At 35.1% G+C, this 17,381-nt stretch overlaps 1 protein-coding gene across 1 annotated transcript; it reads right to left on the reverse strand.

Moving 5' to 3' along the window:
* Positions 1-6,562: 6,562 nt before the first annotated feature.
* Positions 6,563-16,379, reverse strand: LOC111903633 (probable serine/threonine-protein kinase PBL18). Its single transcript, XM_023899391.3, has 6 exons — positions 15,222-16,379; positions 8,046-8,341; positions 7,626-7,764; positions 7,425-7,561; positions 7,189-7,312; positions 6,563-6,944 (listed from the first exon to the last, which is right to left on the reverse strand). Exons 1-6 carry the CDS (start codon positions 16,228-16,230, stop codon positions 6,652-6,654), a joined length of 1,998 nt encoding a protein of 665 aa, XP_023755159.1. The 5' UTR covers positions 16,231-16,379; the 3' UTR covers positions 6,563-6,651.
* Positions 16,380-17,381: the final 1,002 nt, after the last annotated feature.

The following is a 17,381-nucleotide window of genomic DNA, read 5'->3' on the forward strand; positions in this document are numbered from 1 at the left end:
AGATCAATGTATGTTCACAAATTAACACATAATTAATTAGTTAATGGATTGGAGCTATGTACGATTTATTTGCAAAACACAATTATATTCATAATTTGTATTCTCTAGCATAACCTAGTTTAATGATTCAACTGCTTAACTAAGATTGGTTTGATCCTAGCTCTAATAATTTAATGCTCACTAAATTATCAGGTATTCTAATTCATGCATATTAATAATCGCTAAGCTGCATAGAACAAGAATTGAAAGCAATCAAGTACTAAATCATACATGCTAGGTAAAAATCAATCAACATAAGTCTTAACCAACTAGTAAATCAAATCTAAAATATCAAATCCATGAGTTCCAACTTCATCTAGCTAACAGAAGTAGCTACATTTAGCTGGACATCCTAGCAAACAAACTAACAAGATTCATATTCAGAAAAGTACCAAATCTAACACAAATTATGATCTACTCTACTCCTTTGGTGTTGAAAGCCAATTCCAGAACTTCTCCTTCTCTAAAAATCGTCTCCAAGAACTCATTCAATCAGCAAAAAGTCCCTCAAGTCGTAATGGACAAGGGTTTATATAATTTCCAATTTTTCCAATCTCATGTCGTGAGCTAATAAGCCTCATGCCGTGAGTGCGAAATGAACGTATTCGACAAGGACTCTTCTTTCATAGGGTGCATATCTTCTAGAATACTCTACTCATGTCGTAAGTCTTATATTACTCACGTCGTGAGTACGTTTTTTTTGCTGAGTTTTTATTCTTCTTTCGTTCAAGCCTCCAAAGTTCCATGTTTTGTAAACTTTAGTCCCACTCTTCGAAAATGCTTGTATTTGGCTTCAAAATATAATTTAAGCTTATAAGTATGAATATTCTATGCAAATAACCAAATTATTAGTAAAAATGTAAATAAATATTGCCTAAAAATATGTATAAATATGGCAATATCAATAACAAAGATCAATGTAATAGATTTTGCTATTTGGTTTTGCTTTTACATAGGATGTGAGATACAAGTTAACATCCCATGAGATTTTGAAATAACAATTGTTTTACAAAAAAAAATGATTTTTATTTTCTATTTTTGTAAACTAATAACTTCCTCTATTAAATAATGAATTTACTTTGAAAAAAAAAGTACAAAATGTTTTTAAAAAAAAAGTGGATAAAATATGGGGATGGCATAGTCTACAAGGAAGTACTTCAGAGTTTTTAAATACCAGATTTCTCATCAAGATTTAGTTTATAATGTTTGAATATAAGTCACCATAAATGGTATATATATAGACATTTGTGTTTTCTATATTTCGTACAACTATTTTGTGATCAATATCTTTGTGCCCTTGTTTACAGAGGCTATCACCTAGTCTCTCTCTCTCTCTCTCTCTCTCTCTCTCTCTCTCTATGTGTGTGTGTGTGTGCGTGGTTGAGAACTCAAAGTTTCCCGAGAACCCGAGAACTAAAAGTGGAGCATTGGATCAAAAGTAATTTGTTAAGGACATGATCGTCATCTTACCAATCTCATTTAATGTTTAATTTTTTTTGTGTTATTTAATATATTAATATAAATGTCTAAAAATTTACATCATAAATCACATTTTCAGATTTTTTTTTTTTTTTAAATTGTATTATTCGTTTTTTTTAAATGCATATTTTTTAATTTTTTTATAGAAAAAATGTATTTTTGAAAAAAATTGAAAAACACATATTTTTTTTTAAACTGCATTTTTTTTCTTTAAAAAAACTGCATTTTATTTTAAAAAAAAACTGCAATTTTTTTAAAGAAAACTACATTTTTAACAAAAAACTGCAAGTTTTTTAAAGAAAGTTACATTTTTTTCAAAAAAAAAAACTGCATTTAAAAAAAATGCATTAAAAAAAACTATATTTAAAAAAAATAAAAATAAAAATTTTAGGTGCATATATGCATATTTTTTCAAATGCATATATTCATATTTTTATAGTATAATATTTGTAAGTAGATCATAAAAAAAACTTATTTTATTTACCAATCTATAAACACAATATAATAAGTATTTTATTCGATACAAAAAATATTAAAAACAAAAAAATATACAAAATTTCAAAGCGTTTTTATGTCTTCGTGTCAATATTTCCATTTTTTTTTCAATTTATCATCTTCACCTCTTCAATATTCACCACAATTTCTTTCAAATCCACAAAAAAATTTAAAAAAAAATATTTTATTGATGCAAAAACACTCACAAAAATACATATGTGATTAACATATGAATTACAGACGATTCACGTATGAATTACATATGTTGTATATGTGAATTACATGTGATTCACATATGAATTACAGACGATTCACGTATGAATTACATATGTTGTATATGTGAATTACATGTGATTCACATGTGAATCTCATGTAATTCATATGTGAATTACATGTGAATCACATGTAATTCATATGTGAATTACATGTGAATCACATGTAATTCATATATGATTCATATGTGAATTACATATGAATCACATGTAATTTATATGTAAATTACATGTGAATTATATGTGATTTACATGTGAATTACATGTGAATTACATGTGATTTACATGTGAATCACATGTAATTCATATGTAAATTACATATGATTTACATGTGATTTACATGTGAATTACATGTAATTCATATGTGATTTACATGTAATTCATATGTGAATCACATGTGATTTACATGTGAATCAGATGTAATTCATATGTGAATTACATATAATTCATATGTGAATTACATGTGATTTATATGCGAATCACATGATTAAAACTCGATAATTTTGCGAATTTATATTGAAACTAAGGAAAAGCTTACTTTACAGGACTGATTTGGTGTATCCAGTTTACACAATGGAAATACATCACATATTCACATATATGCACTAACTTTTTATATGTTTTGTTTTTTATATGGAACAGATACCTTATCAGACCAGAAAATCCTCTCTTGTCATGAAAATTGCTGAGCTAATTCAGAACAAGGTACTCCTCTCATGTATACATATAAGTTCATTATATAAATAGGTTTGATACAAAACTGCACTTGATTCATAATTATGAAAATGATGCAAATGCAACAAATTCTTAGTTTTACACATTTGTTATAGCACCGGTTCTTGGTATGTATTTTATTTAGGTATTTTGCATTTTTGGACTGGGACTCGGAGAGTTAAAGGCCCAACTCATCGAGTAAGAGCGGGTTTGGACACGGGACTTAAGTGACGGACTCGTCGAGTCGGCGGCCAGACTCGACGAGTAGGCTCTGAATGGACAAAAACCCTAATATGAGGGTTTGCACCCTATTTAATCATCTCTTTCAGCCACCACTCGTCCCTATTGCTCCCAAAGACCCTCCATAGCAAACCCTAGCCGAGTGTGTGAAGATCTAAAGGCATTTGTGGTGATTTTGGTGGTTTTGTTCACAAGGAAGAAGGAAGAGCATAGAAGGATCAAGAGGAGACTAAAGGATTCGTGTTTGGGACATAATTTGTAGTCTTTGAAAGGTATAAAGTCTATACCTTGCTTGCTTATTTGTTAGATCCCTTTTTGGGGAAGATTTAGGGCTTTTAAGCCATATGAGGTGACCAACCATGATTTGCAAACATGGTTGGGGGTCAAGACTTCGGATCTAGCACTTGGGAAAAGTCACAAGGCAGATTGGAGTTGCTCTTGCACTCAAGGAAGGTCCCATGCATTATAAGAACCATTTTAGGGCCTTTTAGGCTCAAAAGTCCCATGCATGCATGTAAAGTCCGTAACTTTACATGCTAGATCGAGCTTAGGGGCTTGGATCTATCTTTTGGTCAAAGGTTGTACATCAGATATCGAGGATTTAGGGTGTGGACGTTATCGACTCGGCGAATCCGTTCTTGGGACTCGACGAGTCCAAGGCATAAAGTCCCATATCTGTTGAGGGTCAAAAGAACTCAATTGGGTGTTAGAAAGGTTGTAGCAGGTCAGAAGGAGTGACCCAACGCATTGGACTTAGCTTTAGACCTGGAGTTCATGGGACTCGACGAGTGTTAGAACAGACTTGGCAAGTCCAAGGCAATCTCCTTATGGTTGAAGATGAACTCAACGAGTTGTTCATACAACTCGGCGAGTCAAGGATAGGACTTGTTCTTCAGATGAAGGTGAACTCGACGAGTTGTTCATACAACTCGGCGAGTCGAATGAAGGTTCATTCGATGTTCATATACAAGAGCAACTCATCGAGTCGTTGCCAAACTCGACGAGTCGAGTCGTGGATAAGGACGGGTAAAGGGTTAGGGACTCGATGAGTTGACGGCCCAACTCGGCGAGTCGGGTCAACTTGAAGTTGACTTTGACTGGACTTGAACTAACCCTGTTTAGGGTTGCACGTTTTGTGTGATGACTTGAAGGTTGTCATGTAGGGATCGATGAGTCGACTTGTACGTCGAGGATAGTTCAAACACTGCACGACATTGAGGTGAGTTACCTTCCAGTAGGGGTGGGTCTAAGGCCACAATGTCGGCCCACCAAAAAGGGGTATTTAGAAGATGATTGTCTTTGTGATAATTATCTTGGTATGGTTATGTGCTTTGGTCATGAGATTTATCTGTATGATATGTTATGTGTATAGTAGGGATTAGTTTCCCTGAAAGCGGTCCTTAGGACCGAAGGGTAGCTCAGTACCCGGATATGTCTGATTGTATGTTTATATCTTGTTGTTGTATGCTAGTGGTAGGGGTGGAATAGTCCCCGATTACCGGTTGAAATATACCGATGGCAGTTACCGGTTGAAAGATACCGATGATGATTACCGGTTGAAAGATACCGAGGATGATTACCGGTTGAAAGATACCGAGGATGATTATCGGTTGAAAGATACCGATGAAAGTTATCGGTTAAAAGGTACCGACGATATTGTATGGTATGTGGTATGATGGGGGAACTCACTAAGCTTTGTGTTTACAGTTTCAGTTTTGGTTTCAGGTACCTCTTCGTCTAAGGGGAAGGAGCTAGTGGCGTAGCATCGCCTCACACACACACACACACCTGATTCTGCATCGGACGTTCTGGGATCGTACTCTGATTTTTATTGTACCGAGGATATGGATTTTGAGACATGACTTTACAATTTTCTTTATTGGCAATGTTCTGGTGTTATGACTTATGTTATACCTAATTTTAAAAAATGAAATTTTTTGGGCTTGAATTTTGGGATGTTTCATTTGCACAAACTAATCCCTTAATTATTATTAAAAATTTATCAACAGTTTCGCTGCACATTTGAACTAATGCAATATGGAAGCTGATGGCATATATTTACACATGTATACATATAAGTTCATTAAATAAAAAGGAAACAACACCTTAACAACTTAGTGAATTAAAATTCTTGCTCAGTTGGAGGCTTTGAGAGAGACAATTTACTAACCTTTCTTTATCTGTGTTTCTTTCCATTTGTTCAATAGAATGTGAATGTGGCTTTAAATTCACTCTTGGTCTCTCAAGTCCCTTATTTCCATCTTCTGTCGAATTTGCATTTCCATAACTCTCATTTCCACTATCCACAAGATCCATTGGAATCAAAAATCAGAAGTAAGAAAGTAGCAACCAGAAATCAAAAATCGAAAATGAGAAGTTGCAACTAGAAATCAGATTATTACGTAGCAACAATAAATAACAAACGAGAAGTGTAGATTACCATAGGTGGAGCGTGGATACGAAATCAGGTCGTCGTTTGTGAAGATGAAATCAGGTTGTCGATTCAGTGAAGCAACATCGGTAGGAGGAGTTCGTTGACCTCATTTCAGTTCGAAGTGATCAACGGATTTGATCAGAGGATTGTTTTAGATCTAACGAATTGATAGAACAACGAAGGTATGATTTGATTAACTTAATGAGGCGCAGATGTTAATCGCTCGAAAGAGATGAAACGAAACACACAAACCTGTCGTCGGAGATGCTAATCGATCATCGGAGATGAGATGAAGATGTGAATCAGTCACGAGATCTGTTCTCTTCTCATGAGCTAAACAAATAGATCAGTGGCGATGGAGTTATTGAATGAATCATCACCGTCAATGATATAGAGATTAACGAGTTTCTTCCTTTATCGACGACAAAGGTAGCGGTGGTCAATGGAGGGAGGTGGGAAGCGGTAGATGGAGGGAGGTGGTCAATATGCAGAAGACGAAAGAGAGAGAAGACGAGAGAGATAGATAGAGAGAGAGAGAGTAATTTAGGAGTTTAGATTAATTGATAATTTATATTTTATGAAATTTTGAAACAATACCGAATTTACCCCTAAGATTCATTGATAAAAACCTAAAATGCCACTAAACTCATTTTTAATTACAATTATACCATTGTTAATCTAAGCCATTAAAATCTTTGATCTAACGCTCCACCTTTAGTTCTCGGGTTCTCGGGAAACTATGAGTTCTCAAATGATCATTCCTATATATATATATATATATATATATATATATATATATATATATATATATATATATATATATATATATATATATATATATATATATATATATATATATATATATATATATATATATATATATTCCATATTTCTCATAAAAATTTTGTTGATAATGTTTGAATATAAGTCATAGTATATGGTTCATAGATAGATATTTGTGTTTGCTATGTTTCGTATTTATTTGTTAAAATATATTTGTTCCAAGCTTCGCAAAACTTCTTCACTTGAAGGCCTATCCCTACCTTTAGCTAAACATCTTAATGCGAGTGTCGCACATTCGAAAGCACCTTTTATGGGGTACTTTTTTTCTAGACGTGGATCCATTATTTTCTTTAGCTTGTTTCTGCTTGCTATGAACGGACTTGCCCATTCTACCAAATTGAATTTATGCTCTAATACTGGACGCCCCGATAAGGTTTCTAGTAACACCACTCCAAAACTATAGATGTCACTACTTACTCGCAAGCGACCTGTAACAAAATTAAAGGATATTTTCATAATCACAAAATAAAGAAATTAATTTTTTTAACAACTACATTGAGTATATTTGTCGAAAACAAAACACTGTATTTGTTAAATTGTGGAATTATGAAGGATTCATTCTTACGATAATGATTTGTTTTGTAAAAAAAAAACTAAACACAATTACACAATATGTGTACATGTTCACTCGTTGGAATATTAATTGAATCACATTATTAAATTGTAACATACCAGTTTTTACATACTCTGGGTCTAAACAACCTAAGGTACCAGCAAGAGATGTAATAATATATGTTTCCCCGGTTTCAGGGCCAATTCTTGCCCATTCAAAAGCCCCTAGTTTTGCATTAAAATCCTGAAATAAGAAAGAGCCAAGATAAATTGTTAACTTTAGCGGCATAAAACGAGAAGCAGTGACGTGGTTCACTCATCACTCACCACCAAAATATTAGGTAGCTAAAGGTTACCTCATCGAGCAATATATTAGAGGGTTTAAGATCACGGTGTATGACTTGATCTTTTAATGAATGCATATAGGCAAGTCCACGAGCTACTCCTATCATTATCATTAGTCGTGTTCCCCATGAAAGTGGTCCGGCAACATCTGATGCGTTTTCAAAATTAATCATGTCTATACCAACAGTTTATGAGAGATTCAAGTGTATTACCTCCGAATAAGAAGTGACCGAAATTTTGATTCTGCATGTGCTCATAAACAAGGAAGGATTGGGGTTTTTTATCATTGGAGTATCCCAATAGACGAATAACATTTGGATGAGCCAACCGTCCTAAGACAGTCACCACCGTCTAATCTCACAAAAAAATTACTTATATTTAGCTGATGTATTTAATTATAAGAAAACAATGATAAAGACTCCATACAAATTACATTCACAACAGAAATTAAAATAGTCCTAAACTCAATTCCAGATGATGATTGATGCATTGCATTAGAGATTATACACCACAAATTTCAAGCATGAAGAAATTTAAAATTTCATCCATCGTATTATATTAATAAGTACCTTCACAATGAATTAACGTGAAAGAATAACAAGGATAGGTATACTTAATTTACTGATACTTACTTTCCACTCTGGACGAACTTCACTGTACCTTGTAACAGCAACAGCAATTCCAGACCCCTCGGTTGAAGGCGTGAATGTGTTCTTATCAACCCAACCTAAGAATACCTGTCCAAAACCTTCCCTACCCAAGAGCAGATCTTGTCTAAAGTTTCTTGTGGCAAATTTTAAATCATCAAATTTGAATACTTTTATACTTGGAATAGGAATTGTGAAATGTTTGTTGTCAGCCCCAATCGTATCACTGGCATTTGTAGTGTTTCCCTTGCTACTATTTGATAGCTTTGAATCAGCGTCGGCTGAAATAGGTGAATTCGAGAGTATTAGTATAATGGCTATTTAAACTTTTTCACACCATACACTAGTTTCGCTATAGTTCATGTGATAACCAATCAACTGTTTTTCCACTTGGCATTTATATGACTAATAAGAATTCTCAAGTTTATACAATTTTAGTAAGCATGACTAGCTAGGTAAAGAAAATCTCTGAAACCATAAGCTACAAGAAATACGCATCAAGAAGAACATGTATTGCTAATGAAAGCGCTCAATATGCAATATGAACCAAAACTCTGTTACTATACCCAATAACTTAATGAATGAGAAGAATGCGGTTTAGAACTTTAAAACAAATCATGATCTCTAAAACATTTTAAAAACAGCGTCTTGTACTTAATTTTAGAAAAATAGTTAGGGGTATATGATAATCAAGAACTTGGATATCCATAGTAAATTGTGGAAATCACCATGTAATCCAATAGAACTGTCAACTTCAAGTTTTGTCAGAAAAACATTAAGTCATTTTCTTGATTTGCGTAATGGTGTGTATCAAATTAGAATGATAAGAAAGAGCAGAAATTGTTAAGTACTGGTGTTAAGTTAGATAAGTATCACAAATAAAAGCTAAAAAATGGTTTTGGGTGGTTTTTGGACAGTTACTTTCAGGAGGGTATCACAATGCATTAAACTTACTAGAATTTAATGGATCGACACATCATCATTTACGTTCTCTACAACTCTACATTAGTTTTTTTACAATTCAATAAACTCTATAAAGTTCAATGAAATATATTTTTAATAGTTAAAAGGTTTCCATTTTCCCATTAAAAAGTTCAATGGCCATTGAACTCCATATCCATTGAATGTCAATATAGCATCCAAAATGTCAGAGTTTAATCCATTGAATGCCAATTAGGCATGCCACCTCATTCAACTTTCTCATTTCCAATTAGGAATGCCATTTAGGCATGCTACCTCATTGAACTATACATTAGTAGCAAAAGACTATGTAAAAGAAGTATAGAAGGACTATTATGGAGGTCATCTGAGATGGTACCTCATGTACAGATTAAATGAGAATTCCAACTTCCTGTCATTTGGGAAATTTGGAAATACAGGAACAACCTGATTTATAAAGGAACTAAAAGGAGAAGAGATAGTATATTATTTAATTGTATTATAATATCTTTTAGTTGGATTTCCAACAGATGTAGCAGCGACAAAATACTTTCTTCCCTGTTGGTGCTGCACCCCTGTGTAATTGTGGTTGGTTTGTTTGATTGCTTCTGGACAGCCTATTGTTATTGAATTCCATTTCCAAAAAGGTACATATAAAATCAGATATTTCGGGTGAAACAAGGAGGTACAAAATTCTATCCAGGAACCGTAGGGATGCTGATAAGCCCCAACTTTACTGGTTTATGGCGAAGGGGTATTTTAGTACTTTTGACATTATTGCAGGTTTTTTATGTTAGTGGTTGACATGGTTAGTGGGATAACATCGTTTGTGTATGTTGAGCTGGAATTCTTCCTTGTCTTATCCTAGTCTTAGTAGTATTTATATCCTGTTAGAAGATAGAATGAGGAGCTAAGAATTAATTTGTAACATAACATTGTTCTTCTTTTGGAGAGACTCTCACCTCTAGAACTGTGAGAAACTATCTTTATGAATGTTATCAAGAATTTCTGTTAGCGTGAGTTTTAGAATACCTGGAGTATACGATAGATTTAACAGGGGTCTATCAGATGCTACAAACTCTTAGACGTTCATTCTCCTTGAACAATAAACACTTTACCATACTTTAATTAGTGAAAGGGGTGAAGGTGAGCCATACAGTCCCATGCCATGCTCTCCAACTACTAGGCTCCAATTGATATAAAAGGGCACTACGTACCAGTTAGTATGATATAAAAGACCTGTTCTATTGTATGATACATCTTATTAGAATGTGTATTCAGTTGTTTGACATGGGTTACATCTATTTCTGTTTACCTTTTAAATGGAAGAAAAACAATCATAAATTTGCTTATGATGATTAGCATAACTTAATAATTATGAAATATTAAAACAATGAGATAGCGCTGAGTATATGTATGGTTTGATTTGAATCATTAGTGAAAGCACTCTTAGTAATTTCATTCATTAGGTTTGGACTAGAATGGTTTTTGTCTTAAAGTTTGAAAGTCCAGGAATTATATTTTTAGAACAAGAAGATGTTAAGCCCCAAACTAATCCTAAAGTGCTTTTAGTTAATTTAATTTATTAGAGTTTTTGTCATCTTTTAGGATTTAGGGGTAGTTTGGTCTTTTTAGGAGTTATGGTTGTTATTGGTTCTTTTGTTTGTGGGAGCACTGATTGTCCCAGGTCTGTTTTGGGACCACTCCCCTTAGTCTTGTTTTATATTTATTTGCTTCTTGAGGTTTTTGTTGAGCAGCGAAGAATTAATTTGTAAAGAAATTTGTTCTCTTTAGGAGAATCCATTCCTCTCGAATGAATGAGAATTCTATCCTAATTTTCTAGTATTGTTGAGTGTTTTGTTGCCTTGAATCTGTTAGAATGCCTGTGGTATATGATAGATTCAACAAGGATATCAGAGCTGTTGATGCTGGGGAGGAAATAACAGCAATGAGGATAATCAAAACAGATCTGCTAGAGATTGTGAAGCTTGAGGATAATCAAAACAGATCTGCTTGACATTGTGAAGCTAATGGAGATGCATCGTCAGAACCAGATAAAGAGAGAAGAAGAGACAGAAGCTAAAATAGAAAAAATGAAAAAATATTACTACTCAGAGGAAGGAATGGAGGCTGAGAAGGCTAAAGGACACAGATTTATCACTCAAGCTTGAAGGAGAAGGAGAAAGTAGACCATGAGGAGGAAGAAGCATCCTTCAAAGTTTATGAGTCAGAATCGGAATGCAAGACCACACCATCGTCATCACTGTCGGAATTTGAAGCAACTAGCGGAGGAATAACAGTCCACAAGGAGGAAGATGAAGTATCATCGGAATTTTCTGAGTTGGAATCGGAATCCGAGTCAAAACCGCAACTCCCACCACCCATGTTGCCGCCGTCACAACCAACACCGCCGCCGACTACACCACCATTGTCGCCGCCGTCTCTACCACGGCTACCGTCCCCTCCACCTTTAGTGTTCCAGAACAGAAAAGAAGCTACAATTCTGATCCCTGCAAACCCAAATCAGAATGATGGAAAGATGGAGGTGCACATGTTCGATAGCTATAGACCGCCGCCACCACCACTGTCGGGAATTCTATCAACAGGGAAAAGAACGATGGATTCCATGCCGGACCAGGCAGGAACGAACCAGTTCTGCGATGGGTGTTTTCACAAGACAGAATGCGAACTACGTTACTGGGAGATAACGGCTCCGTTAGTCGATGAACGGAAGGAAGAGATTATAGGGTCTTGCAAAAATGAGCTTAAAAGAGATAAGTGGGCTGCGATCAACTTCCTGGGCTCACCAAATGCTCAACATACTATGGACTTAATGGGTAATGTTTTTAATTTAAGCCCAAATTTAATTGTATCAGCTATGACTTTGACTACAAAAGTCAAACAAAGATTAGACCCACTTTATTTTCACTCACACGAACCAAATTAACCAAATTAACCAGACAATTGTCGCTGATTCATCAATCCCGCACCTTTATTTCTCTTCTGCCAGATCGAACCTCAATCGGCCACCTCTTACTCAACCACGAAACCCACGGCTTTGAGTTTGGAGGTGTTGGCTTATCCTAATCTCGCCTTTGAAACCCTAGGGTTCAATATCGGATCCCTGTCATCCACAACATCCTCTAAACCCATCAAGAACTTTAAGGGAGAACATGATAAAAACGAGTTTTTGAGCAATCTTGTCGATTCACCTGGGCACGTTGACTTTTCTACTGAGATCACTGTGGTCTTATGTATCATAAACAGTGTTTTAGCTAGTGTTGATTGCGGCAAAGATGTTGGTATCGTGGAAAAAGTTGTCAGTTGCCAAAACTTTGGAGAAATAATTCAAATTTTCCTTGACTGTTAACAAAAGGGACAAGTATTTCTCTAATAGGTGAAAGAAGAAGAATCATACCAAACATTTCAAAGGATTACTGAAGATTCTAATGTCACCTGGTCCAAACATCAGGACGCCCTCCTGGGTGATATCATGGTTCCCCAAGAAAAAGGTAATGTTGCTTTATCTACTGAGCTTCACGGTTGGGTTTTTACTCTAACTGATTTTGCGAAAACCTACGACTCTAAATTTGGTATTTACAAATCAAAGAACATTCGTCAGGGTTATCAACGGGGGCCTATATGACCAAACTTGGTGATGATTTGAAGTCTGACGAGAAAACCTTGTATGCGAAAGGTGTTGCTAGAACTGTCATTTAGTGGGGGAAGAAACAAGAAATAGTTTGAGATGCAATTATCGTCTACAACAAACAAAAGAAATCCCTTATAATTCATGGGGTGAGGGTTGATGAGTATTCATCAACTGAAGGAGCATCAGCTGACCCCTCAGTTAGAAATTTAGATGCTCTTGATCTTGCGGTAACAGATGAATCATTTCTAGCATTTGAACCATGTTGTTGGTTTCTGATAGAGCAAGGGAATTGGTGTATGCTTGCTGAAATCAAAATACAGGAGGATTTGAAAAACATTGAGAAGAGCTTGCAGGAAGCATACAAAGAGCTGGTGGAGAACCACGATATCTCAAAGAGACACTACCAATATGATGTTTAACAATACATGTGGAATTCTCAAGCAGGTGGTTCCTTCACGAATACACATGGTATTGACGAAAACTGTGGAAGAAACACAAAGATCACCCTCTTCCTCAAGGGCTACCAACTAGAGTATTGGGAGGACCACAGTTTTAAGGAATTAATCAAGAAGCAGTCCGATTCCATGAGTTACACAATATCCATATAGGTTGAGAAGATGATCAAGGAAGAGATCTCTAACAAGGAGAATAGAAATGGTTCAATATTTCCTACATGTTGTCCCCCTATGTTTTCTCTTCATACAAACTTGATCTGCAGTCTACTGTTGATATTAGAGATTTTTATGACGGCAAAAACAAGAATAATGGTATTAGAATTGGGGTATTAAAGGAAACGGTTGTAGCCATGCAAGCTTGTGGGTTATTTGTTCTGATCACAAAGAGTGTTAATGTCCCACATTTGGAAAAGCATCTGGGATTTCGGATTTGGTATGTGGGGTATTTCCATGAAGATACACTAAGGGTTGGTTATACGGCTGTTAAGATGATGATGTGGGCTGCAAAGCAAAGAAATGTGCGGGTTAATGATTAACGGAGAACACGATAAAAAGAACCGAAGATGGGCTAAAGTTGAGAGAGACAGATGATGAACAGCAGCAGCAGGAATCTCTCAGGAAGAACCTTGATGGAATTTCTCTCTTTTCTTGGGCCACTGGTGCTGTACTTACACAGTTGGTTGCTTTGGGTTTACGTCTCTTTTTTGCCGCTACATGTGATCAAGATGACAAGAGTGACTCATTCTTTTCTTCACCTTGAGGACAAGGTGAAAGTGTAGGCCGCCGGTATTGTTAAGCCCCAAACTAATCCTAAAATGGTTTTAGTTGATTTGATTTATTAGAGTTTTTGTCATCTTTTGGATTTAGGGGTAGTTTGGTCTTTTTAGGAGTTATGGTTGTTATCGGTTGTTTTGTTTGTGGGAGCACTGATTGTCCCAGGTCTGTTTTGGGACCACTCCCCTGAGTCTTGTTTTCTATTTATTTGCTTCTTGAGGTTTTTGCTCAGCAGGGAAGAATTAATTTGTAAAGAACTTTTCTCTCTTCAGGAGAGTCCATTCCTCTCGAATGAATGGGAATTCTATCCTAATTTTCTAGTATTGATGAGTGTTTTGTTGTCTTGAATCTGTTAGAATGCCAGGGGTATATGATAGATTCAACAAGGATCTATCAGAAGAACAGCTGAAACCCAAATTATAATTATAATGAAGCAATAAAATTGAGATCATAGTTAGTCCTAAATAACTTAAATTCACATGAGTAAAGGAAAAAAACGCTTTTATTAATATCTTTGACCTATTCTGATTGATATCATTTGTCATAGGAAATGAACCAAAATTCTTATCTGATGTTTACTGATTTCGGTTGCATCTTGCTTCGATGAGGGTGAGTTGCTCAAGAGATCCTGGTAATCCTGGTTGGAAGGCTTGAAATCCCTTAATGAATATAATAGGTTCCAAAGTTTTTTCACATCAAATTAGGATATGGTCATCGGAATGAGCTTAAATAAGATGGGATTTTGGTCATGTCCATTTATAAGTTCAGCACATTGCAGGAGAAGTTCATTTTCAATAAAGAGCTTTGAATAAGTTAGGGTGGGCAGACAAAAAGAGCAAACAGTGTCATCTGAAATGATAAGAGATGCGTATCATCCAAGCATTTAAAAGTATTTGCGTGAAGAGAAACTGAACGAAATTTTGTTCGATAAACAACTAAGGTTTTGGGCAAATGTTTACCTAGGAAGAAAGTAAAAGGAATGAATTTGTTGTCATGTCTTTTTAACAATCATTCAAGTAATCTTTAAACTTCAAACTATATATCACATCCGGTCGTATGGACCTAGGGTAGGCGGTTGCATCCACTAAATTTTTTGGGCTTAATGTTCATTTGGTAAACATGTAGAGATAAAGAGATGATGCGATCATTTTGTCCCAATAAAAAAATTTTAAAATATAGAGCTAACTAATAATTGTAGCTATTGATAGTTTTCAACATGTCTCGGGTTCGACTTTTAATGGTCCAGATGGCACTAATGTTTAGCTTGTACGTATATGAGAAGACAGAGCCAAATTTTTTTTTTGAATTTTGTATACAAAATTCAGAAGGAGCTTAAAATACCAGAGTTCTCTCCATTGGAGGGGAGTGGAAACAAATCAAGTACTCTTCCAAAAACTGTTTTGCCTGTAGCTGGCAAGGAACTACGTCCGTTCATTACAGAATCCAAACTGACCACAACCTCAAACATCGTAGGGCGCTGCTTCGGATTGCCAAGCAAACATCTGTCTGCAATTCGAGCAAACTCCTTCAAATGTTTTGTGGATATTTGACCCCTTATATCAGAATCAATTATATGCTTTAAATTTCCCTCTTTGATATAATCTTGAGCCCATGTTACTAAACCCCATTGCTCATCATCAAGACTTCTATCCACTGCACGCTTCCGACACAATACTTCCAACATTACCACCCCAAACGCATACACGTCAGACTTCCTGGTCAGCCTGCCAGTTGTGAAATAATTTGGATCGAAATACCCAAATGTTCCTTTAACAAGTGTGTTGACATAAGTAGATGGCTGATTTGTTGGGCTTATTCTCGACAATCCAAAGTCCGAAATCTTAGCCGCCCAGCTATCATCTAACAAAATATTTGAGGTCTTGATATCGCGGTGTATAACACCTATCTCAATCCCCGTGCCAGTATGGAGGTAGTCTAACCCACGAGCTGCACCTATGCAGATCTTGAGTCGTTGATGCCATGAAAGAGGGGTACAAAGTTTGTGTAGGTGGTCTTCAAGTGTTCTATTAGGGATATACTCGTAGACGAGGATTTTCTCTTTTTCATAATTACAATAACCGAATAAAGATACAAGATGACAATGACGCAACTTGGAAAGCATCTCGACTTCTGCCCAAAATTCTTCTGCCCCTTGAGTGGACATGGAATCCAACCGTTTAATGGCAGCAGCAACAGGACTTGATCCAATGAGAACTTTACCTTTGTAAACTTTTCCAAACCCTCCTTGCCCAATTACTAATGATTGGTCAAAGTTGTCGGTTGCTAAGAGAATCTCCGGAAATTCAAACTGACGGTATGTGGAATAGGAGGTGGAGGGTTGAGATTCCATGCTATCACCGGTAGCTACCAACAAAATTATTGATGTAGAGGAAAAAAACAGAACTAAAATAAGAATTTGAAATGGTTGTCGACGACTGCATATAATTTCTGAAATTTATGGTCAACGTAGAACATGATAAAGATGAAGCCCAAGGTGACTGCAGTTTATAATCGGTTTATTTAATTCATTTAATGGGTCCTATTACGCGTTTTGTAGTAGTGAACGTAATATACATATTTGGGGTTTAATATTTTTTTTGATAATATTTAAAGAAAGATGATAGGGACTGAAACTTAAACAATGAAAATGTCAATACTTAAACAATGAAAATGTCAATACCGCTCGATACTTATTTTATTTACTAATCTATAAAATACAATACAATAAGTATTTTATTCGATATAAAATAAAATATAAAAAACAAAAAGTGCTACAAATTTCATAGGGTTTTCATGTTTTCGTGTCAATATTTTCATATTTTCTTCAATTTATAATTTTTCAACTCTTCATTATTCACTATAATTTTTTTCCAAATCTACAAGAAAATTAAAAAGAAATTGATTAATGCAAAACATTCACAAAAATACATATGTGATTTACATGTGAATCACATGCAATTCATATGTGAATTACATGTGATTTACATGTGAATCACATACAATTCATATGTGATTCACTTGTGATTTACATGTGATTCATTTGTGAATTACATGTGAATCATATGTGAATTGCATATAATTTATAGGTGATTCATGTGCGATTCACATGTGATTTATATGTGAATCGCATGTGATTTACTTGTGAATCACATGTGATTTACTTGTGAATCATATGTGATTTACTTGTGAATCAAGAATAAGAAATGAAATTAGTATCTAGTAAATGAACTTGGCCTTTGCAAAGGGAGCACCCATGTAAACTATTAGTTGTACAATGAGCATAACATGTCAATGGATTTGATATTGCTTGTAGTTCTTTTAGTTCCAACTCCTCACCGTCTTCTAGCATAGCATATCGACTTGGTTCTTCACGTTTCCCTTCATTCATAGAAATTCATGTATTGGTTGTTATTTCTTGGTTCATCCTTTTTTTATTATACTTCTACTTTGAGATTTCATGGTATTTAATATTTAAAAGCAATAAACAAAGAAGCTTACCTC

This window comes from Lactuca sativa, chromosome 7 (assembly GCF_002870075.4).
Source record: "Lactuca sativa cultivar Salinas chromosome 7, Lsat_Salinas_v11, whole genome shotgun sequence".
Taxonomy (NCBI): Eukaryota; Viridiplantae; Streptophyta; class Magnoliopsida; order Asterales; family Asteraceae; genus Lactuca; species Lactuca sativa.